The sequence below is a fragment of the Protobothrops mucrosquamatus genome, unplaced genomic scaffold (assembly GCF_001527695.2).
Source record: "Protobothrops mucrosquamatus isolate PMUCROS unplaced genomic scaffold, P.Mucros_1.0 scaffold_255, whole genome shotgun sequence".
In the NCBI taxonomy this organism is placed as follows: domain Eukaryota; kingdom Metazoa; phylum Chordata; class Lepidosauria; order Squamata; family Viperidae; genus Protobothrops; species Protobothrops mucrosquamatus.
Genome location: NW_015386331.1, coordinates 201,051 through 228,811, shown reverse-complemented (window position 1 = coordinate 228,811; position 27,761 = coordinate 201,051). Strand labels below are relative to the sequence as shown.

Below are 27,761 nucleotides of genomic sequence, written 5' to 3'. Positions count from 1 at the left end.
TTGTTTGCAACGTGTTCCTGTGGACTATTTCCTTCCTTTGAACTTGAGGTTTGCTGTTTGTGTTTTGGACTTATTGACAGGATTGTCACCCAAATAAAAGGGATTTTGTTTTGTTTTAACGTTTCCAGCCTATTGTATCAGCAGGGGTTGGTCCTTGTGCCTTTAACAAGGACGGCAATAGGCTGGGATAGAACACCTCCAGAGTATGACCAACCGTTAGACGCCCCGTGGTTGGGGGAGGAGGAGACGCCCCTCCGGATCCACCACCATTTGGCAGGCTTTTTAATCCCTCTCTTTTTTTACCCTTACTTCGCAAGGCCAGCTCTACGGCCCACATTGTTCCGGATCGGACTCCCACAGCGACGCCTGCTCCCGATTCAGAAGCAGATCCGATGTTCACTGAACCAGTAGTAACTCAGCACCACGTACCTTGCCCCCCTTTATTCCTCAATGCGGTCCGGAAACAGTGGGTCTCCCGTGGCACCTTCCCCCTCCCAGGTGGGAACGACAAGAAACTTTTCAGTGTCGCTCCAGATCTGGCAGACGCGCTGGAGGTGCCTACAGTGGAAGAGCCCTTGGCTCCTCTCCTGTCCTCAGCGGCCCTTTCGAGTGGGAGCTGCCCGTTCAGATGATCCAAATGACTCTCGGGCAGTTCTTCCCATAGGGGACAGGTGGTCCCTCTTTGCTCACCAGTGGGAGGTCACCACCACAGACGCCTGGGTTCTAAACACCATTCATCACGGCCTTTCCAGTCCACCGGGGCGTGTCATTTCTTGTCCTCAACAGAAAAATCCAGTAAAGAGGGGCCTCATGCAGGAGGCCATCCATCACCTACTGGACATAAGGACCATAGAACCGGTGCCAGCAGGTCAAAGGGGTCGAGGATTCTACTCCATCCTCTTCGTGGTCCCCAAGGCCTCGGGGGGATGGAGGGCGATCCTAGATCGCAAGGGTCTCAACTTACATCTTGCATACCGAAGGTTCAAGATGCAAACGCTCCAGTCCATCTTGAGCAGCGTGAGAAGGGGAGACTTCCTAACGTCCATAGACCTTATGGAAGCTTATCTACACATTCCCATTTCTCGAGACCACCACCGGTTCCTAAGGTTCAATTATATGGGCCATCATTATCAATACAGGGCAATCCCGTTCGGCCTGTCTTCGGCTCCGAGGGTATTTACCAAGATCCTGCTGGTACTCGGTGCTCACCTGCGACTGGTGCTGGTCCGTGTCCAATGTTACCTGGACGACATTCTAATCCAGTCGTCGCTCCCGGCCGCCCAGTCAGACCGCAGGCTGGTGATAAGGGTCCTTCAGGACCATGGGTTCTCAGTAAATTTTCTAAGGAGCCAGATATTTCCATCAACCAGGCTATTGCACCTAGGAGCCATCATAGGCATGGCAGAATGCCGGGTCTACCTGTCCCAGGAACGTCGGGACAGCATTCGGGAGTTGGTCCTCAAAATATGCCGGGACCGGACAGTGACATTGGCCATCCTTTCCCAGTTACTGGGAAAGATGATATCGTGCATAGCGATTATTCCATGGGCCAGACTGCATTCCAGGAAACTCCAGTGGCTCCTGCTCCCCTTCCAAAGGTTGGGCACCAGCTCCTCCAACCGAAGAATAAGGGTCCCTCCTCAGACCTTGCAATCTCTCAAGTGGTGGCTCTCTCCAGCCATGGCCAGAGGGTCCTCCTTCAAGGAGCCCGTTCGACTCACACTCACGACGGACTCCAGTCTGTTTGGTTGGGGAGCTCACCTTCAGTCACAGTGGGCCCAAGGATGGTGGTCCCGCTCAGACCTGAGGCACAACATCAACTGGTTGGAGCTCAGAGCCATACACCTGGCTCTCCACCACCTCCGCAACAGGGTTGCGAGGCATCACGTGCTGGTCCTCACGGACAATGTGGCGGCCAAGGCCCATGTGAACCGGCAAGGGGGTACCCGATCCCGGACCCTCATGACCAAAGCCCAACTGCTGGGCTCTTGGGCAGAGATCAACCTAACCTCCATCAAAGCCGACCACATCTCGGGGGAAGCGAACCGACAGGCAGACTTCCTGAGCAGGTCAACAGTGGACCACTCGGAATGGCGTCTACACCCGGACCTCTTCAGGGAGATCTCAGAAAGGTTTGGCATGCCGATTGTAGACCTATTTGCCTCTCCGGCAAACACCCAACTGCCGAGGTTCTTCTCCTGTTTTCCGTCCACCGGGGCGGAGAGGGCGGATGCTCTTCGGGTACCGTGGCCGGAGGGCCTGTCCCTCCTCTCCCCCTTCTTGCGGCGGTCGTCCGCAAGGTCCTACAGGAGAGGGCGGAGGTTATTCTTGTGGCCCCATACTGGCCACAGAGACCGTGGTTCGCCGATCTAGTGAATCTTTCCAGATCTCACCCGTGGAGGATTCCTCTGGGTCGCATCTCACTCAATCAGGGGGCTCTGTGTCATCCGGAGCCCCAATGGCTTCAGTTGGCCGCATGGCACTTGAGCGCCAAATCCTGTCCCAGGAGTCCTGCTCACCAGGCATCATTTCTATGATCCAGGCCTCACCACGGCCTGCTACCAACCGCATTTACGATGCCACGTGGAGGAATTTTTGCCAGTGGTGCACCAAGCATCACCTGGCTATACCGGATTTGACAATTCCAAAGATCTTGGACTATCTACTGGAGGGTCTAGATAGGGGCTTGGAGCCGAACACGTTACGCAGACAGGTCGCAGCCCTCTCCACCTTGCTTGTATGTGATACCACAGTGTCCCTCGGTCAGCACCCATTAATTCGTTCATTCCTTAAGGGTGCCACAAACACTAAGCCCCCTGTTATGCAACTCTTGGGAGTTGCCTCGGGTTCTACAGGCCCTCACCAGGCTGCCATTTGAACCCCTCAAGACATGTGATTTGAGGTCCTTGTCCCTCAAGGTCGCCTTCCTGGTGGCAATCACCTCAGGAAGGCGGATATCTGAGTTGGCGGCACTTTCCATCAGGGAGGAATTATGCATCTTTCATCGGGACCGGGTGGTCCTTCGGTTAGACCCTACCTTTATTCCTAAGGTTAACTCTCTATTCCACAGGGCTCAGGAAATCGTGCTTCCAGATTTCTGCCCCAATCCGTCTCATGATCTGGAACGGCAGTGGCATTCCCTGGACGTTCGCAGGGCACTCCGTCGTCACATCAAACGGACAGCTGCTTTCCGCATTTCTGAGGCCCTCTTCGTCTCCTTCCACCTTCCCTCCAAGGGTCGGAGGGTATCCGCCTCTACGATTGGGAGGTGGATCAGGGCTTGCATTGCGGGGGTGTACCAGTCTGATTCCTTGCCGGTTCCACGTCGTGTCACAGCCCACTCGACACACAGTGTGGCTACATTGGTGGCTTATGCCACCCAGGCGTCCATAGAGGACGTTTGTCGGGCGACCACGTGGTCTTCACCCTCGCCGTTCATATGACATTACAAACTGGACAAATACGCCTCTGCGAAGGCCTCCTTTGGCAGGAGGGTTCTCCAACAGGTGGTATCTCGAGGTGTTTTGCCGGGCCTATCTGTTTCCCTCCCTCAGGGACAGTAGGCTTTGGTATGTCCCATTGGTGGATTCTCCATCTCCTGTGCTGGAGAAGGGGCATTGTCTTACCTGAACACCTTTTCTCAGCACGGAGATGGAGAATCCACTCCCTCTCAGCTCCCTTAGGCCTAGGGTTAGGTCCTGTGAACCAACACGTCATATTGTCAGTCAGTAGCTTTGCCCTCGTCGAAACTGGGAGGTCCTAGTCCAGGACGGGCGTGGCAAGTTTGGCTGACTTGATCTGATTGGGCAGGAAGACAGAGAAAACCCATTGGTGGATTCTCCATCTCCGTGCTGAGAAAAGGCGTTAAGGTAAGGCAATGCCCCTTTTCTAAAATTGGATAATAAGAATTAGCTTGATATCTAAAATTTATTTATTTACTATTTAGAAGGTTTATATAGCTGCCCATCTCACTGAACACTATTCTCGGCAGGGTACGACCATTAGAACAGTTAAAACAATTAAACATGAAAATTAAGATTGTGGGAGAATAACAACCATCTGGATAAAATTCAGTCTTCTCACAGGCTCCTCATGGGCTCGTCAAAGTTGTTGGGAAAAATATATTTTAAGTGCTTTTCTGGAAAACTAGCATGGATGGGGCTAACCCCACCTTGAGGGAAATGAAGTTCCAAGGGGTGGAAGCCACAGCCGGAAAGGCATGACTTTGGGATCCCAACAGATGGAACTTTTTAATAGATGGAACCCTGCTGGACCTGATGTGGCAGTAAATATAACTGAGAAGAGGTAGTCCCGCCAATAATCTAACTTCAAGTCATATAGAGCTTTAAAGATCAAAAACAGTACCTTCAATTGCACTCAGAAGCAGACTGGCAGCAGTTCAGCGCACGCAGCAGTATATAATTGTCCCACTATAGGGGTACACATAAATTACATAGGTTGCACTCTGTACCAGTTGAAGCTTCCAGATGGTCTTCAAGGGCAGCCCATGTAGAGCATATTACAGTAATCCATTCTGGAGATGACCAGGGCATGAATCATTGAGTAAATGGTACGAAATGTGCAAGGAAATCTTAGAAGGACACTCTGAGCCTATAGAGTGAAATATTGGGGGTGTCAAATCTTTTCATGAGCCCTTCCCATCTTAGTATAATTACTTGGTAATTACTGTTATGGAGATGCCATTATCTGGTGTTGTCTCAACTCTAGTATGTGAGAGAGATTGAGCTCCCATAATATAGGCACCTTATGACAAGAAAAAGGAAATTAATTTCTTTTGGAAGAGGGTGCATCATTGCTGTCAAACTGCTCTGACCAGGACTCAGCAGTGAATCATAGATCTACTGTCAAGTAGCTTGATTTTATTACTCCTTAAATTTGGTAAACAACTTAGACATAGCTCAGCTACAGATTCCGTATACAACACTTGAGATGAAAATCATTTTGATAGCGTCTGGCCTTAAAACTTTTAACAGCTCCCCCCCCCATTTTGATCAGATATTTGGTAGTCATGCATATTTGGGGTGTGTACAAAACAGAAAAATGTTCTGTTTCATATCTGGAACAAACCATTCTCCAGCACTGGAGATGGAGGATCCACAGAATGGGTTGAGACTGTATTCCTGCCCAATCAGATCAAGTCAGCCAAAGTTGTCACGCCCTGTCCTGGTTTCCAGATCCCAGTCTTGACTTGATCTTGCCCATGGACAGGACGTACAACTCTGGCTCTTAGGTACAGTCTAGACCTTTAGTGGATTTTTCCATCTCCTTCTATTTAAATCATTCCCTTATTCAGTCAAATTATCGCTAACTTTCAGCCGCCTCTTTCAAGCTCTGAAGTGTGGGGGGGTAAAAGATCTTAGGAAGCTAGAAGGGGGCTCCTTCTCTCTTCCCTCCCCCCAGGAGCTTTAACAATTTAGACAAGGCGGCTGAGTTTCTGTGGTCTAACGGCTGTTAGACCCCAGGGAACCCTCCAGAGCTTGCGGCTGCGGCTCCGGCGGCCGGCAGGGCCTAAAAGGCGGCTACTACGATCCTTCTCTAGGCCGTAGAAGGCGAATTTCGGCAGCACGATCGAACGAACCGACGATCAGCCTTTACGAGGCTGATCGCAGACTTCAGAAGCGGCCGTATTTAGAACTCCCTGCGAGGCCCGCAGCGTGCCATTCAACAGGAAGGCTAATTTCCTCGGCACTCCCAAATCAACCGTTATTTGCGCGCGCGGCCGCCATTTTGGAACCGCGCGATCGCGAAGTGACGGTCCTCCTCCAACAAAGGAGACAGCGCCGAGGGGTTTTTTTCTGCTCCTTCCAGCTCGTTCGGATTTGAGCTCCGTTTTTCTCTTTATTTATTTATTTATTTATTTGATTTATATCCCGCCCTTCTCCCAACGGACTCAGGGCGGCTCACAACATATTAAAAAACATAAATACATTTGCTACCCCACCGAAGTAAAACCAATTAAAACCAAATATTTAAAGTTGTGCTATTTAAAAATTACTCCTAAAATAAACCCGATTTAAAATCCTCCCTAGGCCAGGCCCGCTTGCTGAAAAAGCCATGTCTTCAGGGCGCGGCGGAAAGTAAGGAGATCCGGAATCGTCCGGATCTCGGGGGGTAGTTCGTTCCAGAGGGTGGGGGCACCCACAGAGAAGGCCCTCCCCCTGGGGGTCGCCAGCCGACATTGCTTGGCTGACGGCACCCTGAGGAGACCCACTCTGTGGGAGCGTACCGGTCTATGGGAGGGAATCTGTGGCAGAAGGCAGACAAGGGGTCTGTTCCCTCCAAGGGAGAAAATTGGACCGATATTCAGGCGCGGCCGCCATTTTGATCGCGCGGCTGCGAGGCTCTATTTCCCCTCAGAGCTTGGAAATTGGCAAATTCGGCCGCCATCTTTAACACGCTGTGGCGGCGGATTACTTAAACGGATTTGCGCAATTTCACGGGTGAAGACTCCCCTTGCAGAGGCCTTGTGGTCTCCCAGTAGGTGGTTCAAACAACGGTTGAAAGTTTTTCTCCCAGTAAGGCCTCAAATCTGGGCACAATAAGAACACTCCTGGCCTAGGCCTGGGATTTCATAACTGGTCTAAACAAAATCCCTATTTGACAATAACAGCACCTTTGATCATTGGATCCTATTTAACATTCTCATTCTCAGGTTTGGTGTCTTCTATCATACTTGGGCCGCAGTGTTATTTGAGCGTGGGGGTACCTTGTTGTGCTCCGACAAAATTTTGGGCTCACATACACTCACTTGGATACCGGGTGGTCCCACAGAGCACCTTCTATTATCCTCTTTGAGCAGAGCGGATTCCAGGCATACCCGTTTGTGTGTCTGTCCTGTCCGCATAAAAAAAGTCAGCTGCTCTTACAGTTGTGTCCGGGTTTCCAGACGTACCCGATAGTGCGCCTGTCCTTCCCGTTGACTAATTTTCTCTTGATACTGGGGGGTCCCCACGAGTCCCTGTGTTATCGGAGAATGGAGGCTACTGACCCTCCCTCTAGGGGTATTGTCCCCTCTTCAGCGGTTCCCGCAACTTCTGCCCAACTTCCTATGGAGGAGTCGGACAAGACCTCATCCAAAAATAAGGTCAAATCCACTAGCAAAACCTCCAAGAGGGCAGAGAAGCAGGCTAACAGGAGACACCAAGCCTTAGAAAAAGAATTCTCTAGGGCGCAAAAAATTGCTAGGATGGATAATCCCCCGGCTGAGTGTCTGTGTTATGTCCACATGCCCCAACCATCACACCGTGGGACTCCGGAAGCTACTTTTACCCCCACAGCAGCTGGGCTTCGACCAGTTGAGCCCCTTTCCTTCCCTTCAGAGGATCGACTGGCCCTATTAATTGCGCAGGCGGTGGACCGCGCACTTGACGCAAGGGCCGTACCTCCTAGACCGATAAGTAGTGATCCTCTGCCAATGATTGATCAAGGGCCTGAGACTCAGTATGCACCCTCATCACCTTCTGGATCCTCATATTCTGAGGGATTGTCACTTCAGGTCCAGGACAACGAGCAGGAGTTCCCTATGTCTGACGAGGAGGAATCCTCTACTCAGGCTCCTCCATTTAGTGGTATGTTTAACCCTTCCTCCTTTGTGACCTTACTCCACAAGGTCTCATCCACAGCACAACCCGGAGCTGAACCTTCCTCGTCAACTGTCACGGTTCCCCCGACTCAGATTTCGATCCTAACTTTACTGAGCCAGTGGCAACACAACACCGGATTCCTTGTCCCCCCATGTTTCTGACCGCTGTCCGGAAACAATGGGCGTCTCCGGCCTCCCTCCCTCTCCCAAGTGCCACGGACAAAAAGCTTTACAATGTGGCCAAAGACTTGGAGGAGGCTCTAGAGGTGCCTGCTGTGGATGAACCTTTTGGACCCTTAGTTTCCCCTACCGCTATAGCTGGGGATGTTTCTGATGCCCTCAAGGCGGATGACCGTGTGAGCTAGCCTTTCGTAAGACTCACCAGGCGACTGCTTGGGCAATTAGAGCGGCCACCTTGGCATCCTTTTTCAACAGGGCTGCCCACCGCTGACTTAAACAGCTCCAAGCCCGTACCCCGGAAGATGACATTCGGTCACAACAGGAACTTAGCAAGATGGTGGCGGCACTGGAGTACGCATCAGATGCAACTCTCCAGGCCTCCAAGTTTGCCTCCAAGGCCATGGCTTCCAGCATCTCGGGACGCCGCATGCTTTGGCTCAAACACTGGCACGCGGATGCCAAGTCCAAGTGGCGTCTGGCGGCGGCTCCGTACCAAGGAGGCAAACTGTTTGGTGAGGCTTTAAACCCCTACCTTACCGAGAATAAGGATAAGCGTAAGGTCCTTAGCCATATTCTCAAGAAACCAGAGAAGCGTCAGAATTATTTTTCCTGTCGGCAGTCCTTTCGGGCCGGGAACAGGTATAATTACTCACAACCTTTCCGGCCAGACAGGACAGACAGGACAAGCAGTACGACCAACAGGCCTCCAAACCCAGACAACAGTTTCAGGGTAAGCGGCCCTTTCGAGGGAGCGGCCGGCCATTCTGTCGCTCCAGGTGACTCCCTGACGGTCCCTCCCATAGGGGGCAGACTGTCTCTGTTCGCCCACCAATGGGAGGCTACCACCACGGACGCATGGGTCCTCAAAACCATAAATTCCGGCCTTTACCTGGAGTTCAACTCCGACCCACTGACCAGATTCATTTCTTGCCCATACCCTCGAAATCAGGCCAAGAGGGCTCTGATGGGCGAAGCCATCCAGCATCTGCTGGACATACGAGCCATAGAAACCATTCCGGAGGACCAGATAGGTCGGGGATTTTACTCCATACTCTTTGTCGTGCCAAAAGCGTCAGGGGGATGGAGGGCCATTTTGGACCTAAAGGCCTTGAATTATCATCTTGTATATCGCAAATTCAAGATGCAAACGCTCAGATCCATCTTAGGGAGCGTAAGAAAGGGGGACTTCCTGACGTCTATCGACCTCACGGAAGCATACCTCCATGTCCCCATCTCTCTCTCCCACCGGAGGTTCCTACGGTTCGTATACAAGGGCCGTCACTATCAATACAAGGCCCTTCCCTTCGGTCTTTCATCGGCTCCCAGGGTGTTTACCAAGATCCTGGCGGTCCTAGAAGCTCACTTAAGGATAGGGTACCGGTCAGGGTCCAGTGTTATCTGGACGACATCCTGATCCAATCGTCTTCCATCCACGCCGCCAGGACAGATCTCGAACTGGTGGTAAAACTGCTCCAGGACCACGGGTTCTCGGTAAACTTCCCCAAGAGCCACTTGGTCCCCTCTACGAGGCTACTACATCTAGGGGCCATTATAGACACGAAGGAGTGTCGGGTGTATTTGTCTCAGGAGCGCAGGGACAATTTAAAAAAGTCCATCCTCCAGATTCGCAGGAGGACAGCATCTGTCATCAGCTTATCCAAACTACTAGGTCAAATGATCTCAACTATTGCAATTGTCCCATGGTCCAGGCTTCACTTCAGGGAACTGCAGTGGTTTCTGTTTCCCTTTCAGAGGCAGAATCTCAGCGCCTCTCACCAGAGGGTGAAGCTCCCATCTCAGGTCTTGAGGTCTCTTACATGGTGGCTGTCCCCCGCCGTACTCAGAGGGTCGCGGTTCAAGGAACCGGATCGGACACTACTCACAACCGATGCCAGCCTGTTTGGCTGGGGTGCACACCTACAATTGAATTGGACACAGGGTCGTTGGTCCCACTCGGACCTTCGACATGACATAAATTGGCTGGAGCTTCGGGCTATCCACCTAGCCCTACGGCATTTCCGCGACCTGGTGCGACGGCGTCACGTGCTAGTCCTCATGGACAACGTGACGGCCAAAGCCCATGTGAACAGGCAGGGGGGTACTCGTTCCCGATCTCTTCTAAATGAGTCAATGTTACTGGGAACCTGGGCGGAGCACAATCTGGCTTCCATCAAAGCCAATCGCATCTCGGGGCAGGACAATAATCAGGCCATGTTGAGCAGGACGACAGTAGACCACTCAGAGTGGAAGCTCCACCTGAGGGTCTTCAAGGAGGCGTGTCACTGCTTCGGCCTGCCGCTGGTGGACCTGTTTGCGTCCCCGGCCAATGCCCAACTACCACGGTTCTTCTCCCGATTCCCGTCTCAAGGAGCGGAACAGATGGATGCGCTCCGCAATGCTTGGCCCCAGGGTCTGCTTTATGCATTCCCCCCTCTCCCTCTCCTCCCGGCGGTGGTACGCAAACTGCTCCGGGAGGAAGCGGAGATTCTGTTGGTAGCCCCTTATTGGCCAAGGAGACGCTGGTTCGCTGACCTGGTGAGTCTCTCCATCTCGGAACCATGGCGAATTCCCCCGGACAGGGTATCGCTCAGCTCGGGGTTGATCACCCATCCGGATCCCCAATGGCTCCAGTTAGCCGTTTGGCACTTGAGCGCTCTTACTTGTCACAACAGTCTTGTTCAGTGAAGGTAATTGAAGTAATCCAGGCTTCCCGTCGCCCTTCCACGAACCGCATTTACGAGGCCACGTGGAAAAACTTTTGTGCTTGGATTTCCAGGCGTCACTTGTCACTCTCACAGCTCACTATTCCCCATATTCTGGAATTTATGCTGGACGGCCTGGAGAGGGGCTTGGCCCCTAACACCTTACACAGACAAGTGGCGGCTCTTTCTACTGTCCTCACTTGTGAATCCGTAGGTTCCTTAGGACACCACCCGCTGATTCGCTCTTTCCTTAAAGGAGCAGCCAAATCCCGACCACCTACAGTGCATAGGTACCCTTCCTGGGAACTGCCTCGTGTACTTCGGGCCCTGATGAAGCCACCTTTCGAGCCCTTGGCGTCATGCGACCTGTGCCACTTGTCCCACAAAGTGGCTTTCTTGGTGGCCATTACATCAGCTCGACGAATCTCCGAGCTGGCTGCTCTTTCGGTCCGCAAGGACCTTTGCATATTCCATTCAGACAGAGTGGTACTTCGACTTGATCCCACCTTCGTTCCGAAGGTGAACTCGCTTTTTCATAGGACCCAGGAGATTGTCCTGCCGGATTTTTGTCCAAACCTTCGTGTACCCAGGAACGGCAATGGCATTGCTTAGATCTCCGCAGGGCGCTCCGTTACTATATTTCACGGACAGCGAATTTCCGTAGGTCAGAGGCCCTGTTTGTATCCTTCCATTCTTCCTCCAAGGGTCGGAAGGTCTCCTCTTCCACGATCGGCAGGTGGATTAGGGCTTGCATCGCAGGAGCATATCAAGCGGAGTTATTGCCGGTTCCACAACGGGTGACAGCTCACTCCACACGGAGTGCGTCTACATCTGCAGCCTGGGCCACTCAAGCATCCATTGAGGATGTCTGTAGAGCGGCCACTTGGTCCTCACCATCACAATTCATTCATCACTACAAAATAGATAAATTTGCCTCGGCGGAGGCCTCCTTCGGCAGGAGGGTCCTCCAACAGGTGGTACACCAAAGTGTCACTCCCGACAGGTCTATTTCCCACGCTCAGGGACTATAGGCTTTGGTAGGTCCCATTCTGTGGATCCTCCATCTCCAGTGCTGGAGAAGGGGCGTTGTCTTACCTGAACGCCTTTTCTCAGCACGGAGATGGAGGATCCACATCCCTCCCTCAATGTCTGGGGGGTCCTAGTAACTAGGATATTTAGTTTGTGAGCCAGTACGTTCTTGGTCAGTCAATGGCTACGCTCGCGTCAAGACTGGGATCTGGAAACCAGGACGGGGCGTGACAACTTTGGCTGACTTGATCTGATTGGGCAGGAATACAGTCTGAACCCATTCTGTGGATCCTCCATCTCCGTGCTGAGAAAAGGCGTTCAGGTAAGACAACGGCCCTTCTACTCCAGAAATTGCCACCACAGCCGTGATGTCTGGTTGATTAGCTAGTACTTGTCAAGATCTGGAAGTCCCACAGTATCTTAGCCCTCTTTTTTTTTGTAAAAGTTTTTATTAGTTCCCTCCATACATTCAGTAATATTTTTTCAACCAACATGCTGTCTAAGTTTACATTCGCTAATACATATTTAATATCTAATCCTTTATTCTTTCCTCTAGCCATCAATAAAATAAGTCCCAAGTTTGATAATATTCTGTTCCTTCTTTTTCTTCAGTTTTATAATCAGTCTGTCCATCTCTGCACATTCTAGTATTTTTATGATTATTTCTTCCTTTGATGGTATTCCTTCATTTTTCCAGTATTGCGCAAATATAATTCTCCAGCATGACAAGTGGATAATCCACCAATAGGTTCTGCTTGTCTTCTGCCCATAGACTAAGCCAAATTTTTGCTCTGCCTCTCCTCCTGAGACGCCCCTTTCCCAGTCGACTTAGTCTCAAGCTCGGACAGACAGGTTTTTCTTGGCTCCAGACTTAAAGGACTTTAAATCAGGTTGTATTCTTCTATTAATTTCACCCAAAGGGGGGGGGGAGCGAAGGACAATCGGAGATTCACCCCTCAGTGCCTTTTTCATTGTGGCAAATTACAGCGCAGCCATGAGGCTTGCCTTTAGGACAGCCGATCCCGGAGGGCGAACAAAGAGCCGGACGCCATTTTGGCTCTTCGTGGGCTCCAGGACCAAGGGAGGATTCCCCACCACCACCATCATCCCCCTTCCCCCTCCACACCTCCAATCTACAGGGATCGCCTTAGTTCCCCTCCTGGAACAGCAAGGATTTTAAAATCTAAGCAGCCACAGGGACCGGGATTCCGCGGGGATTCCCCGAAGCCCAGCTGATCCGCGGAAGCCGAGCTGGGACTTAGCAGTACAGCCTTGCGTTGATTTGGCTTCTTTCACTAAGGCTGGTTCCGATTGATGTTGAGAGATCCAGCCCATGGCTGTTCTTTTGTGGTGGCTGCAGGATCAGTACTCTCTCTATTCCTTTTTAACATCTACATGAAGCCACTGAGTGAGATCATCAATTCTTTGTTTCTATTTAACTTTCAAGGAGCAACAAATATTTTTTTGAATTTGTCTGGGTTAGTTTTCCAACAGACAGCTGGATAGTTAAAGTCTTCCATTATTGGTATGTCTCTCTTCCTTGAAAGTTCAGTAACTAGCATCTTCTTTCTGCTTCAAGGTCTGCCTGTAGTCTCTAGTACACCATCCAAATGTTGTTGTTTCTTCTATGTATTCTTATTCAAATACTGTCAGCTATATCTTTGTGCTCAAATTTCTGGATCTTTACACATGATTACACTTCCTTCACATATGCCAATTCTTGTCCAATTTTGAGTGACCTATTGTTTTTGAAGAAATTACACCAGGTTTGACCTTCATCCCACCAGCTTTCATGAATGTGTATTAAATAATATTTGTCTTTCTGTTTGATTTGTATGCTCCCCATACAAATAATTTAACCTGTTCTTTCTTATATCCACATGGTTAGCACTGAATGTCTCCACATCCTCTGAATCACTCTCAGTCCTGTCCCCATTACTTGATGTTGTAGATTTTCTGGCTTTCTTTTCCATTCTCCAAAGGATTCAGTCTAAAATAGAAAATACTTGGCATTTTGCACACAAGTAAATACACATCTCCAATTTTGGCCCTCTCCATAATCAAAGACTACAAGCTTCACCACTGGTCAGGGTGGAAAAGGCTCCTAGGAAGTGTGGTTGATACCACCTGGAAGAGCACAGATTTGGGAAGGTAAAAGTTAAAGGGGCTGAGCTCTGGGCGGAATAGGACAGAAAGATATTCTAAATCAATTAAAAGGAGCAGAAGTTATAATAGGTAATAGCTATGCTTATAGTTTGGTACAGAAGAAGAATGTTGACTGAAAAACAGAGTCACAGTCACAGAGGTCCCCAACCTTTTGGGCACCGGGACCGGTGCCATGGAGAAAGGTTTTTCCGTGGACCAGGGGGTGTGTGGTTTTGAATACAGCCTGCATCCAGAGGATGGACTTTGCTTATTTGTGCGGCCCGCTTGTTGGTATGTTGAGGACCGGTGCCGGTCCATGGACTGGGGGTTGGGAACCCCTGGTCTAGAATACGTTGCAACTCCTTCAACATTCCAACTTCTAAGGCAAAGCAGAGTGCATTTATTGTCCCTTTCTGAAATTAGTCCTTATGCTGCCAGCTCTTTGCTAGTATGCAGTAGTTTTTTTTAAATTAGTGGAGACTTGTGTTTATGAAAAATTACTGATTATTCCCTAATTAATCTCAATTGCTGATGGTTACTTATGCTTTCAATTTTTCATAATTAACATAATGAGCTAAAAAGATTAGAGTGAAAAAAGATGGTATAATGCTAACAAATGAAATCACTGAAAATGGATTCAAATGTTTGTAAATGAGAAAAACGTTTATGTATATATGTGACATGCATGCCTGGCATTTTGAATAATGAATCCAGTGCATTTGTGTGCATGTATACTTGCAGCCCTTTTAAACTTACCATACTGTAGTCTCCACTGCATATAAGAAAGAAAATATCTGTACTTGCCAATTGGCTTCAACTTTTATCTAGAGCAGGGGTTCTCAATCTTGGCAACTTTAAGAATTCCTCTGGAGTTGAAGTCCACAACTTAAAGTTGCCAAGATTGAGGACCCCTGCTCTAGATAGTAGTCTACACAGTACTTCATCCTTCATAAGTGTTTAAAGATGTTTAGGAATGTTGGCCCAGATTTTAAGCAGATTAGCTCTGCTTCCTTGGCTAGTAACATAGACCAGAGCTTATTCTCATTTTGATACTTTCCTGAATTTTGCAGTATCGATCTTTGCTCAGAAGATATATCAAAATACATTAATAATTTTGTGCAACATTTTTTAAAACTTGATACAAGCAAAAGAGATAAGAAGCAACTGCTGCCCATTTTTAGTTCCAAGGAGACATTTGTCGCAAATAGAAGATTTAGAAGAATACAAATAGTAGGGTAAAGTGACTTATTTCATCCAGAAAAAATCCTGATTTAAAAAATCTTGAGGTAGTAGTTGATGGAAAATTTGTAGTCTTAAAGAGAGAAAAATCTGTTGAATTGTGACCAATTAATGCATTCCAATTGTTACAGTTACTTGTAACCCAGATTAGGTCTAGAAATCACAGATTTTAAGATGACATGATGTGGTTTTCTGATGAATGTGTCTGCTTGTACCACCATGGTTATCTGGTCAAGTGGCACTGCTGGGAAAAAGTGCATTTTAAGTATAACAAGATATTTCTTAGTGTAACCAATTCAATAATTATGGAATGCTCTCTGGATGTCAGTACAACTTCAATTTCAATCATAAATTCAGGGCTTCATTAAGTCAATATAAATAAATTAGTAATTGAAGCTTATTTTTGTGTTGATAGTTGTACAGTCCATTGCAGCACAGCCATGTGGTGGATAAAAGATGGACACTCTGTAGCCTTTAAGTTGTTGTTTACTCATCATGCAGAATGGCCAACTATCTTGAGAAGTCAGAGGTGATGGGAGAGATATTCCAATCCAACAACCTTTGTAGAACTATAGGTTTCCCATTCTTTTGGAAATGATAACTGGTATGGGAGAAAAATGATGACTCTTAAGGCACTGTTTTGATCAGATTGCTTCTGAAATCGTTTCAAAGAAGAGCAAGCTTACTTGTTTGGTAACTTTAGCACTAAGACTTTCTCACCATTTTTAGAGAGAAATGTAAACCACTGTGAGCTATTGTTCTATATTAAAGTACATTATTTTCAGGCAAAAGATTTCAAATTCAGACCTTTCTATTTCCATTTAAAAGATTCTCAGGCAGCAAAGCTGGAAGAAGGGTGTTATTTTTTTTTCAGATAGCAATGATCCTTATAGACTGATTTTTTAAAGCCAATTTTCATTATTTTAGACTGCATTTTTGAGAAGTAAGACTTCGCTGTTATATAATATTTTGGATTTCTTTTGTATTTTTGTGTGCAACAATGGTTTTTAGTTTGCCTATAGCTTTGCAGAGATCAGATGTTAATAGTATTAAACAAGCTTCCTGTTTTCTATCTTTTAAGTATTGCAACTGGCAACTCTACTAGGTGCAGAATAAATAATAGAGAAAAGTTCTTGTGTTCAGATAAAACAGAAAGAAAATGCTGGATAAATGTTGCAAATGATTAAAATGTGTAATGTTCAAAGTCTTATTCCAATGCTGCTTTTAACACTGTGATAACTGGGGGAAAATACATGAGAATTGGTTGAGTCATATTAAAAGTCTGTACAGCCCTTGATTATTTTTTTTTTGTCTCTTAGGATAGCTACTAAATGCCTTTACTATCACCATAGATAAGTAAACATCTAATATAAAGCCATCGTACAGATGATAATCACAAATCATGAATATGCATTTGAAGAGTTACATAAGATTATTTTTAGGGCTGGGTTCAAGTTAGGTACTATCTCTTGCTTTAATCCTATGAATCAAGTACTCTTCTAATTGTGTAGAAAAATTATATTTGTGTTTCTCTGAAAATAAGACAGGGTATTATATTTATTTTTGTTCCAAAAAACCCATTAGGGCTTATTTTCAGGGGATGTCTTATTTTTCCATGTACATCAGATGATGAATGCGTGGGGGCCAAAAGTGTCTGGCAGCAGCTGCAGCCCACTGGCCCCTTGGCCAGAGCACTCTGGGACTGCGAAGCCTGTGCAGCGCAAGTGAGTGGGAGCACTGCAAACACTGGCCTGGGTCCTGCTGGACGTCTCACAGCGCTGCCTGCCTACTCCGTCCCACTGTCTGGTTGCTCGCGGCTTCAACGAGGCAGTAAGCTATGCGGCGTGCTGGTGCCACCACAATGAGGTGAGGCGAGGCAGGTGGCGGGGATTGGAGCTGCCCCACACACCCCGCCACTTGCCTTGCCTCACCTTGTGGTGGTGGCACCTACGTACTGCGTGGCGGCCTGCCCCATTGCAGCCATGAGCAACTAGATGGAGTGGGATGGAGTGGGAGGCCTCTTAACTAGGGCTTATTTGGGGGGTAGGGCTTATATTAGGCACAAACGGAAAAATCATGCTAGGGCTTATTTTTTGGTTAGGTCTTATTTTCAGGGAAACAGGGTATTTAAAGTCCATGCTGAAGATTTTAAATTCAGAGCAAAGAACCCTGCCATGTTTTAAAAGACCCCTTGTTGAAAGCAACCATTGGAGGAATAATTTCACTTAGTCTTCATCATGTCTTGCTGGTATTTTATTTGAAGAGGTTTTCATGTCCTGTGTGCATATGTGAGTTCATGTTGTCTCATGCAGTCCATCAAGGAAGGTGTCAATTCTCCCGGGTAAACTAGACTACGTTATTGTAGGGTTACATTAACATAATCTTGCAAGTCTGAATGTACAAACTTCCCACCATTACTTTTAACCATCTGATCAATTAGGGCGGGTCCTTCCTAAGTTTCTTTGACCTTGAGCCACTGGGAGTTCCTTCCGCTTGTCTGGTTGTTTCCTAGGCAGCATCTCTTCCCCTCATCCTCCAAGGTCATCCAAACATTCCATTACAGTGTGCTTCATGGGCTATTTTGACATACTGATGTCAACTCTGAACTATTGGATGACAATTAGACGCATGGACAGAGAGTAGAAAAAGCTTTAATATTTTGAACTCTCTTTGTATGGTGCAATGTATGTCCTTTTTAATAATGCTTCACTTTCTATTTTAAAGAGAAGTTATACAGCTTCAAATTTTAATTTCATTCATATAACCTAACAGCAGCAAGTAACAGAGCAAGCAGTTGCTTGCAAAGATTTGCCTGCGGAAATCTGAAAAAGCTGAACAAAATGGTCTAATACATTATCAGTAATCTCCAGGTCATGAAAAAAATAATGACAACCCTCTTTTTCTTCCAAGAGCTGTTTTTTGTTTCATTGCTTATTCACATATTCAGCTTCAACTATGCTACTCAATATAGCTAGTAATATTTTATGCAGAACAAAAGAATTTTGCGATGGACTCCCTGAAATTTGTCTTAAGGTTGTTATTGACATAGAAAGCTTTTCTCTTTCTCCCCTCATATACTTGAGTTACATTGGCAGTGAGAATAGCTTTAATGGACAGTAAACTTTCTGATTAGTTGCTAGTGAAATTAGAATGTTTAAGAGTTTAATTTACAAAAGCAAATCTTTAATCTCCACTTTAAAAATAATCCACAGAGCAAACAAAATCCACAACACGTGATTTAGCTTCATGTTAAAAAACAGCGATGACAATTTTATTCTATCCAAGAGTGGAATGAAATCATGAAAACCAGAATTTTTCATTTTCATTCATGTTTCCCCTCTGACTATTGTTTCAGCTTCTTTATTGTAGTAGGTTCACTTGTAGTATTGAAACCAAGAGAAATAAGTGGAGAAACTTTTATTTATTCATGTATTTTTTTATGGCTGGAAACTAGGGCTTACAGAACTTACACTGTAAAATATAATATAAAAACCAACATTATAATTACTTAAATTAATACAACCCCAAACCTAATTTTCCAAATAAGTGCTAAAATTAATAAGCTACCTTTGTTTAATATGGTGCTGCTGGTTATAATGGCTCCCCAGAGATCTTCTAGAAGACTTTCTAGAAGAGACAGGTGTTCACTTGCTTCCCAGAGGTTAGAAGGATGGGGGCCATCCTTGCTTTTAGGAGTTAGCTGTTCCAAAGGTGGAGAGCTACTCTAAAGAATGCCTGCAATGTGCCCCCATCTTGCAATGCTTCCTGCTAGGTGGGGATTCTTAGTGGCAGTCTCTGGTTATTTGGGTGAAACAGGCAGAAATTATTGTGGAAAGGTAGACCCTAAGATATCTAGCATATAAGCTACCTTTATAGCTACCAATCAGTAACTTACTTAAATTTATTATAGCTGCTCATTTCAACAAACTCTGAGCAGCTTACAAAATCCATAATCTAATAGAAGATAAAACAGTAAAAACATAAAACAAAGACTAAAAACAGCCATTAAAGCACAGTGCAAACCCTCCCCAAATATAAGCCCAAGTGTAACACCCAACATTAAGTCTGAAGGGTTTTTTGAAACCCCAGGAGAGTGATTTCTGGACAGATGCTGTTCCAAAGGGCGAGAGCTGCAACAGAGAAGGCACCCTTCCAACCCCACAAAAAAAGGCAATACTAGTAACCAATGAAACTACAGCAGAGATGTAAGGTTCAGTATTGTGACCGATCATGACCAGCTGTAATTTCCAGGTAGTCTTCAAAGCAGCCCTATGTAAAGTGAGCTACAGTAATCTAATCTAGAGATGAAAAGAGAGTGAATTAATGTCTCCAGATAAGGTCACTACTGGCATATCAGCCAAAGCTGTGCAAAAGCTCTCCTGGGCCTGATTTCCTCCTGCTCTTGGAGTTGGAGATAAGGGAGACTCCTAGATTGTGAACCTGCTTTATCCAGGAGAGCATAACTCTGTCAAAAACCAAAGATGGTACAGTCCTGGAATCAATCAGCCTTTGAATCACATGCTCTTGTTTGGATTGGGTCTGAATCTGTGTTTATCCACCCTGATACAGAGTCATGATTGCAGAGAGAGTAGCTCGTCGTCTTTGGTTTGCTCTTGTTCCTGTGAATGTAAGATTCCTCAATATGTTATGGTTGAGTGATATTTATTTCATATCTTTGTGGCCTTTTTAGAAAATATGTACCTGATAGGGTACATCTCGTCAAAGATACCTATAGGTGGAAGCTTGGTGTACAGGAACTTTTCCTAATTCCCCGACCTCCTAGAACTACAGTTCTTAGCAATTTCCTTGCTAAGTTTAAGAGTTGTACGGGTAGTCCTCGACTTACAACAGTTCATTTAATAACTGTTCAAAGTTACAGTGGCACTGAAAAAAGTGACTTATTACCATTTTTCACACTTACAATCAATACAGTATTTCCATGGCCATTTGATCAAAATTCAGACAATTGGCAATTTGAGTCATGAGCTGTGGTGGCGCAGTGGTTAGAATGCAGTATTGCAGGCTACTTCTGCTGACTGATGGCTGCCACCAGTTCGGCAGTTCGATCCTCACCAGCTCAAGGTTGACTCAGCCTTCCATCCTCCCGAGGTTGGTAAAATGAGAACCCAGATTATTGGGGGCAATATGCTGACTCTGTAAACCGTTTAGAGAGGGCTGTAAAACGGTATATAAGTCTAAGTACTATTGCTATAACAGTTGCAGTGTCCAGGATCATGTGATCCCCTTTTGCTACCTACTGACAAGCAAAGTCAGCGGGGAATCCAAATTCACGTAACAACCACGTTACTAACTTAACAACTGTAGTGATTCACTTAACAACTGTCTCACTTAACAACATAAACTTTTGGCTCAATTGTGGTTATAAGTCGAGGACTATCTATACATTAGATTCAATACATCTAGAGGATGAAGTTTATAGATGTATAATCTGCAGTAAGAGATGGCACACAGACTATGCAGTCTTAGACTCCCTTTAAATCTCCTTCCCTTAGAAAGCCACTTTCTGTGACAAGTTTAAGACTTTTTTTAAAAAATAAGCTTTCATTGATTCAGTTGTTACTTCTGTTCCTGCTTACCTTGTGAAGTAAACTTGGGGTTTTGGGGTATGAAGGCATTTTAATGCAAAGTTAGTCCATTGAAAGCTGCTACTGTGTTTTGTTATCTGTCACAATTTTTTATAAGCATTTTTAAATTTCTTGATGAAATGGTAGAACGTGGGCACTTGAAAAAATCTAAACTTAAGTACTTGGGCGGATGCCAATTTTAATTCTTTGGACACACTCAAGTCTTTTCTTTTTGTTTAATCCTTACTGCTGCTTCAAATCTTGAGGAGAAACTGTAAGCTGTAATGTTGGGCCGTGTGCACTGCAGTGTGGAATTAATGAGATGATATTAGACGAAGGAAACAGGAGAGTTCTGGTTTTGCGCGGTAGCGACGGGTCATAGGCTTGCGGATTCTCCACACCCCTGCGGCTAATTTCGTCCTGCCAGGGGACCCTAAATGGGTCTAAGTCGCCTTGGAGAGGCAACAAAAAAATAAGGGTGCTCCAGTGATTCTGGAATGGCGGCGACCGTTCCTTTTGACTTGGGGAAAGCCTTCTAACCCAATGGAGAAAGGCTGGCCATATTGCATTGACCAGCCCAAGCTACTTGCAACTGAAGTTCAAAAGCACTAACCAGCACAGCTGTGAACAGTGTGCTTGAAATTGGGTGAGGAATTTGATCTTCTCTTTTCTATTTTACATCTAATTTCCTGGAAAAGATTCCCAAGAAGCAAAATACCTCCGAAAGGGAAGGAGGGGGATTTTCGCCCCACCCTTATACTAACGGAAGCAGCGAATTAATCATTTTATGAAGGATCAAAATAAATGGAAGTGAAATAAATATAAAACCTGAAACTTGAAACTTAAATCTGGATAAATCTAAAATTGTTTTAATGGTTAAGACTCTCATTTCAGAGATAATTGTTCACTTTGGAAATTGAAAAACAAATAGTTGCTGACACCTAGTGGCAGATGAAGACTATGACAGCTATGACTTTAATATTAAGACTTGGCAAAATCTGGGAAAAGCTAATCTATGTCTGTGATCTTCAAAGCTTTAACAACAAAGAACAACTGTGACAAAAAAAAGACAATAATCTGGGCTGTAGACAAAGAGAGAATTATAAATTTCAGGGAAAAAATCTTTTTTGAACTATTTGGATTACAAATATCTAGCTAATTGGGACTCTAAAGCTATTTACAGAGAAAAGAAAGGAAGAGGAAAACTCAAATTCTTGGCTATCATCGATCAGAGACATGTAGAAAGAACATACCAAGAAAACATAAATACATCACAGGAGAAGATATATAGTATTCTGCAACTAATTCAAACAACAATGACTTTAAACCACAAAGTAATCCAAAACAACTTTGAAAATATAAATCAATCTATTTCCAAGTTAACTCTACAACAAAAAAATTCCCAGAAAAGAACAGTAGAGAAGGAGCAGATAAAACAGATAAATGGATATAGAATTGAGGATAGAGACTTAAGATGGAGCTTAACAAAACAAGGAAACATGATTTAATCCTAGTGGAAAAAAATTCACAAGAATTGGAAAAAACAACTTATTCCTTAAGACTACAAAATAAATCTGAGGACAAGAAAACAGATCAGATAAAATGGACTGTAGAGATGTCAAGAACATTGGAGAGAAAGGAAATGATAAGAGAAGCGGAGAGAAAGAAAAAGAAAAAGATTTTCAACAAACATGGAAAGGCAGAAGTCCCGTACAAAGACACTTCTCTTGATTTACTTTTATATCTACAGCAACATTTATGAATATATACGGAAAAACTTTTTATTCAGCAAAATACATTGATTAAGAAAGACATTGGGCAAAAGAAAAAGACTAAAGTGGAAACTAAGAAAATAGATGATGGGACTTACCAGAGAGAATATTTAAAAAAGAAACATTTGTTTGAATATGGTTAAAGAAATAGAAAAGTTTTGGAATATATATGTCGCTCTAAGAGGGACAAATTCTCTAAATATAATATAGTATGCTTTTTTCTCTTTTTTTGTTCTCTTTCTTGATATGAGTAATATAAAAAAGTTGAAATGACTTAGATAAAGGAAATGTTTTAGATACTTAAATGTGATTGAATTTAAGAAAATTATAATGGATAAAAAAATAAGAGTTAAAGGACTAGATGACTAGATGTATTAAATGGAATTTTTAAAGATTAAACATATTTTTAATTATGGTTAAAAAGAATAAGAAATTTAGGAAATAAATACATATTAGTTTAGGAGGAATATATTTTAAGTAGTATGTTATTTTTTATGCTTCTTTACTCTTGCTTTTCTTTCTTTTTTTCTACTGTTTTATCTATTTCTTAAGAAATGTAAAAGTATGAGATAGTTCATATGGAAAAATAGAGTTAAATTCTTAAATGTAATTAATTTTTTAGAAAATCTTAATCAGTAAAAATATCTAGAATTTGGTGGGAGAAACAAATTAAAATAAGGGCTGTAACAGGATCTATGACAGGGATGTCAAACTCAATTTCGCTGAGGGCCGCATCAGCATTGCGTTTGCCCTCGGGGGGGCAGGTGGGTGTGGCCACGGTGGGTGTGGCCTACTGGGTGGGCGTGGATAGAGTGGGTGTGGCCAGCTCTACATTGTTTGCGTCAAGGGGGCCTGTGGGGGCCTGGGCAGGAGTGGGACAGATCTGAGGATCTCTGGCAGAAAGGGGTGGGACCAGGGCAAGTGCTAAGGCATGGTCCACTGGAGGAGCCTCACTATTCCTCTCAGGCCATGCGGGGGGCTGGATGGTGGCACGGGCTGCCTGGAGCCTTGGGCAGCAGAGGTCAAATGCCCAACCTGGCCCTCGAGCACCTGCGGCACCAAGCCCAGCCCCACTTCCCCAAGAGGGTGCCCAGCTGCACTTACCTCCTCCTCAAGGCTGCTGCTGCTGTGCTTGCTCTCCTTACCCAGGTTGCTCATGATGGGTACAAGGGCAAAGTCAGAGGGAGGCCCATTCCCTCTACATGGGAGGAGACCCAGCTTTGTATTCAAAGCTTCCTTAGCAATAGGATGGGAGACTCCCAGGATAGGCCAGGAGGAGGGGGCAAGGGGATGGTGAAAGGGCAGCAGGGCAGGACTAAGGCAGGACTTCCCTCAGTCCCTCCCTCTCCTTTCCTTCTTTCCTTTCTTCCTTCCTAAGTACAGAGTGGTGGGAAAATATTTGAGATGAGGGAGGGAGAAAAACAGGCAAGAAACGCAGCTGGGGAGGTGTCACCCTTCGTGAGGAATGAAGAAATGCACCATCGCCTGGAAGTGGCCAGCACATGGCCCTCACCTACTTCACATATCTGGCTTGGTGGGCTCTGGGGGAGAGGATGCCATGAGCAGCGTGAGAGTCAACATTACCTGTGCAATGCTGCCCAGCCCCCAGCCTGCCTGCAGAAACCCCTCCCCCAGAGTCCCTCAAGCCGGATATGTGAAGTAGGCAAGGGCCATTTGCTGGCCACTTCCAGGTGATGGTGCATTTTTTCATTCCTCACAAAGAGTGATACCTCCCCAGCATGCACCCAGGGGGTGCGGCCAACGCAGCAGGGGCTGGTTCCTTGCTGTTTCCAGACGGCCTTGTGGAGCTAAGACTGAATGCGTTTCAGCATAGATGGCCACCACAAAATTGTACATTGGCTCCCGGCCGGCCTGGGCCAGGGCCACGGCAGCGGGGGCCGTTCCCTCACTGTTTCCAGGATGGCTTCGCGGGCCACATGAAACCACGGGGCGCATTTGGCCCCGGGCCTTGTGTTTGACATGTCTGATCTATGATAAGGCAACCAGAATGATTGGATAGAAAAGAAATATTATATTGGTGTGATCATTATTTTTAGGACTATTGGGAAAAATTATATATTTAATTATTATCTATCAAAACAGTAAGAATTGTATTTACTCAATATTTGCAAAAGAGGATTTTGGGAAAAGAGGAAATCAACAAAAACTATTATGTGGATTATGGATTATAGAAATCAATTGTTAGTGATTGTTTTAGAAATGTAACCCAGACAACACACTGTTCACCAATTATTAAGTGATTTATGTTTTTTTTTTAAATCAATAAAATATATTACAAAAAAAAAAATAAATGAAGGAAAGAAAGCCTGCTTCTTCATATCACTCCAGTAAAAATCTGTTCACTCAGCTGACTTTTTTGGATTTGTTTCTGTGAGCTTGTGATGGTTAAAATACTTTTCTTAAATGCAAACTTGTAATTTTGATTTGATGAGTGGCACCAAGATTGTGTATGTATGAGATTTTCTGCAGTTAGAGAAGACTAGGGTGAGAGATTTTTCCTCTGAGGGATCATCTTATGACGTTGCCAATCCTGTGGATGCTTCTTTCTACTAGTAGGAAGTTTGCTCTTCCTTTTCCTATTTCAGCTGCAAGGCAGACATAGTCATAAGGGGCATTTTCTTCTTTGTCTTTGGTCACTTGTATTATTTACAATAATGACAAAGAAACTGTTGTACCATGACTGCAATAATATGTAGTTGGCCACATCTTCAAATGTTTGAGCCTTTTTGGTTTACAAAAATCTCACATTGTTTTTGTAATGTATGAATGGTATATTCTGCATTACTACAGTTGGATGTACAGTATTACAGTCTAGAGCAAAATACCTATCCCCTCCACCAATTAAAAAGGATGGCAGTTCTAATATTTCCTAAGGACTTTCTTTCATCTGCAGATTTAAACAAGTCCCAGAAGAGATAGACTATTTCTTGCTAATAAATCACTGGGAATGTCTAGCCCCTGTCACTCCTGAAAACATTATGGTGTAGGATGTCCAGCTTGGCTCCATCTGTGAACAAGTAACAGCAGGAAGCTCTGCTCTTTTTTTGCATTTTGGAAGAACGCACAAAACCAGCTGCCAGTTGCTCTGGCACAAAAGAAGATATGCCATGGTTCTATCCATCTACTAGGAAGTTAAGAGTTGTGAATGAAGTTGTATTGAAGGATAGAATCAGGATGATCCACTTTATCCAATCAGATAAAATAGAAAAAATGTGAAATGTCTAACACAAGTACCTGTATTTGTTTTCCTTCCTCTTCCTTTCCCCTATTTTGCATGTTGGGGTTTTTTAAACTGGAAATTTGACTGTTGAAACCATTATCATAATTTGTAGAATGATTAGTAATTTTTAGACAACACATTAATGATAACAGTTATCTCATTCTGGTATACACATGGGGGAATAGAATTACAACATGGATGTGCTTATCTTTATAGCATCTTCAAACTGGAAACCTTTGGTTAACAAATTCTAAATAAGACAAGTTATAAGTTGGCTTCAAGTATTTGATTTTGGAGCTATAGTCATCGTTTTTAAGCTTCCCAAAGATTTCACTATCTAGATGCAATTGTTACCTTTGCTATATAAAAAGCATTTTTTGTTTCTTTATAGATTTGTTTTTCTAATTTTTATTTTTATTTTCTATTCTCAGTGGATGAATACATTGCTATTGCAAAAGAAAAACATGGGTACAACATGGAACAGGTAATAAACAGTTGGAAAATGTTTAAATGTGTTCTCTCCCCTTCTCCAGTTGGGGCAGGGGTGGGTTGTTGTTGTTTTTGACAACTTGGTTTATTATTTTCAGTAAATACAAAATATGATGTAAAAGAGAAGCAGAAGTAACTATAGAGACTTTCAGTATGTTGCTTTTGGCTTTAGGTGACTTTTATTAATCATGTTACCGTATTTTTAGTGTGTATGATATTTGCATATGTAGAACTTTATGTAGTCATTTTAATTCTGCCTATTCAAAATGTCAAGCTGGCCTCTTACACAAAAATCTTGACTAAAACATGTATGCAGAAACTAAATGAGCTCTTCCGGGAAGCTCAATAAAAGAGACAGCTAAAGACAGGGCAAAGACAGCGGAAGCCAAATGATGATTTTCCGTTTAAACACAGACTCCTTATATTTATTTCTGAATAATAAAAAAGAATATGCACTACCCAGATAAATGCAGAGAATTATTCCAAATAGAATGTTCATTTTAAGTTTCTTTAAAAAAAAGTCAAATTAGAATTTTTAATGGCTGCCTCTAGCCATTAAAAATGTAGCATGAAATAGACCTCCCGACTTATAAACAAAGCAAGTCACTTCCGAGGTTTGGGAATACTTTCTATAGAAAATTTCCAGAGGTTTCGTGGACAGACCTAGACAGCTATTTATGTTGTGAGGGAGAATGAATAATCTTCTGTCTCTTAAGCAGTTCATGCCCTAGGTTTTAAGAACAGCCTTCATATGTTTTGAAACCAAATGGGTTTCAGATGGAAGGAAAATCTATTGCATGCATCTCTGCCCCGGGACCATTGTGGTATTGGAAGGTGAAGGAAGAGTAAGCTGGCAGCCAGGTACAAGTGCGCCCAATTACAGGCCATCAATTTTGTGTTGCTCTAATGCCACACACTTTAAGTTATAGATAGTCCAACTCACCCATGACCTTACCTAAAGTGATGTACAGCTGTTGTCAAGCTCCTGTCCCTCTCTAATTTTCTTTTAATTAAAAAAATGAATTGCATTCAGCAAACTGCCAGCCTCAAAGTTATATTTGCAGTAATGCATTCACTTAGAGCTCAGAAGAATTTCATTGACTTCAGAGATTGCAAAGACACCTTCTGTATAGATGTTCTAGGATTGGTTCAACTCACCATATCTATCACTTTATGAGAGTGCTCACCATATGTTCTCAGCAGTCCAAATCAGGGGTCCTCAAACTTGGCCACTTTAAGACTTGTGGACTTCAACTCCCAGAATTCCCCAGCCAGCATGAGGAAGTCTTAAAGTGGCCACAAATCTTAAAGTGGCCAAGTTTGAGGACCCCTGGTCCAAATGAACCACTAACGCATAAAGGTTGGAAATTTTTAGGCAATACACTAATATAATAATACACTTGGAGGTGCTTCTCTTTAGCCTTTTTGTTTTCGTTGCCAGCTGTTATGTTTTCCTCACTCTGAGTCAGAGCTTATTTTTCATGTAGGAGTTCTAATGTGGGGTCAGTAAAGTACTGGGGGGGGGAGTAGACTAACAGAATACATGGTAAGGGAGGGTGAAAGATAATGGAAGGATCAGCAGGTCAGTAGATGGACCAATGTGATAGTGTTAGTGTTTATTTGTGGGCTGGGGGAACAGAACTGAAGAACATTTTCTCACATATTGACCTTAAACCCTATCAATATGTGGTTCCCAAATACTTTCCAGTAAAACAACACAGCTCTTGGCTATAAAATGTTTGCTTGCCCCTGTGTCCCTCCAGAAATAAAAGCAAC

The 27,761-nt window shown here is 44.6% G+C and overlaps 1 protein-coding gene across 4 annotated transcripts in view; it reads left to right on the top strand.

Moving 5' to 3' along the window:
• Window positions 1-27,761, top strand: part of RCOR1 (REST corepressor 1) — a 185,548-nt gene that overhangs the window by 97,650 nt on the left and 60,137 nt on the right. For all 4 annotated transcript variants that reach the window (XM_015831292.1, XM_015831286.1, XM_015831280.1 and 1 more), the window contains exon 4: window positions 25,928-25,980. In XM_015831292.1, coding sequence (XP_015686778.1) covers window positions 25,928-25,980 — 53 coding nt within the window. The remainder of the gene's footprint in view (window positions 1-25,927; window positions 25,981-27,761) is intronic.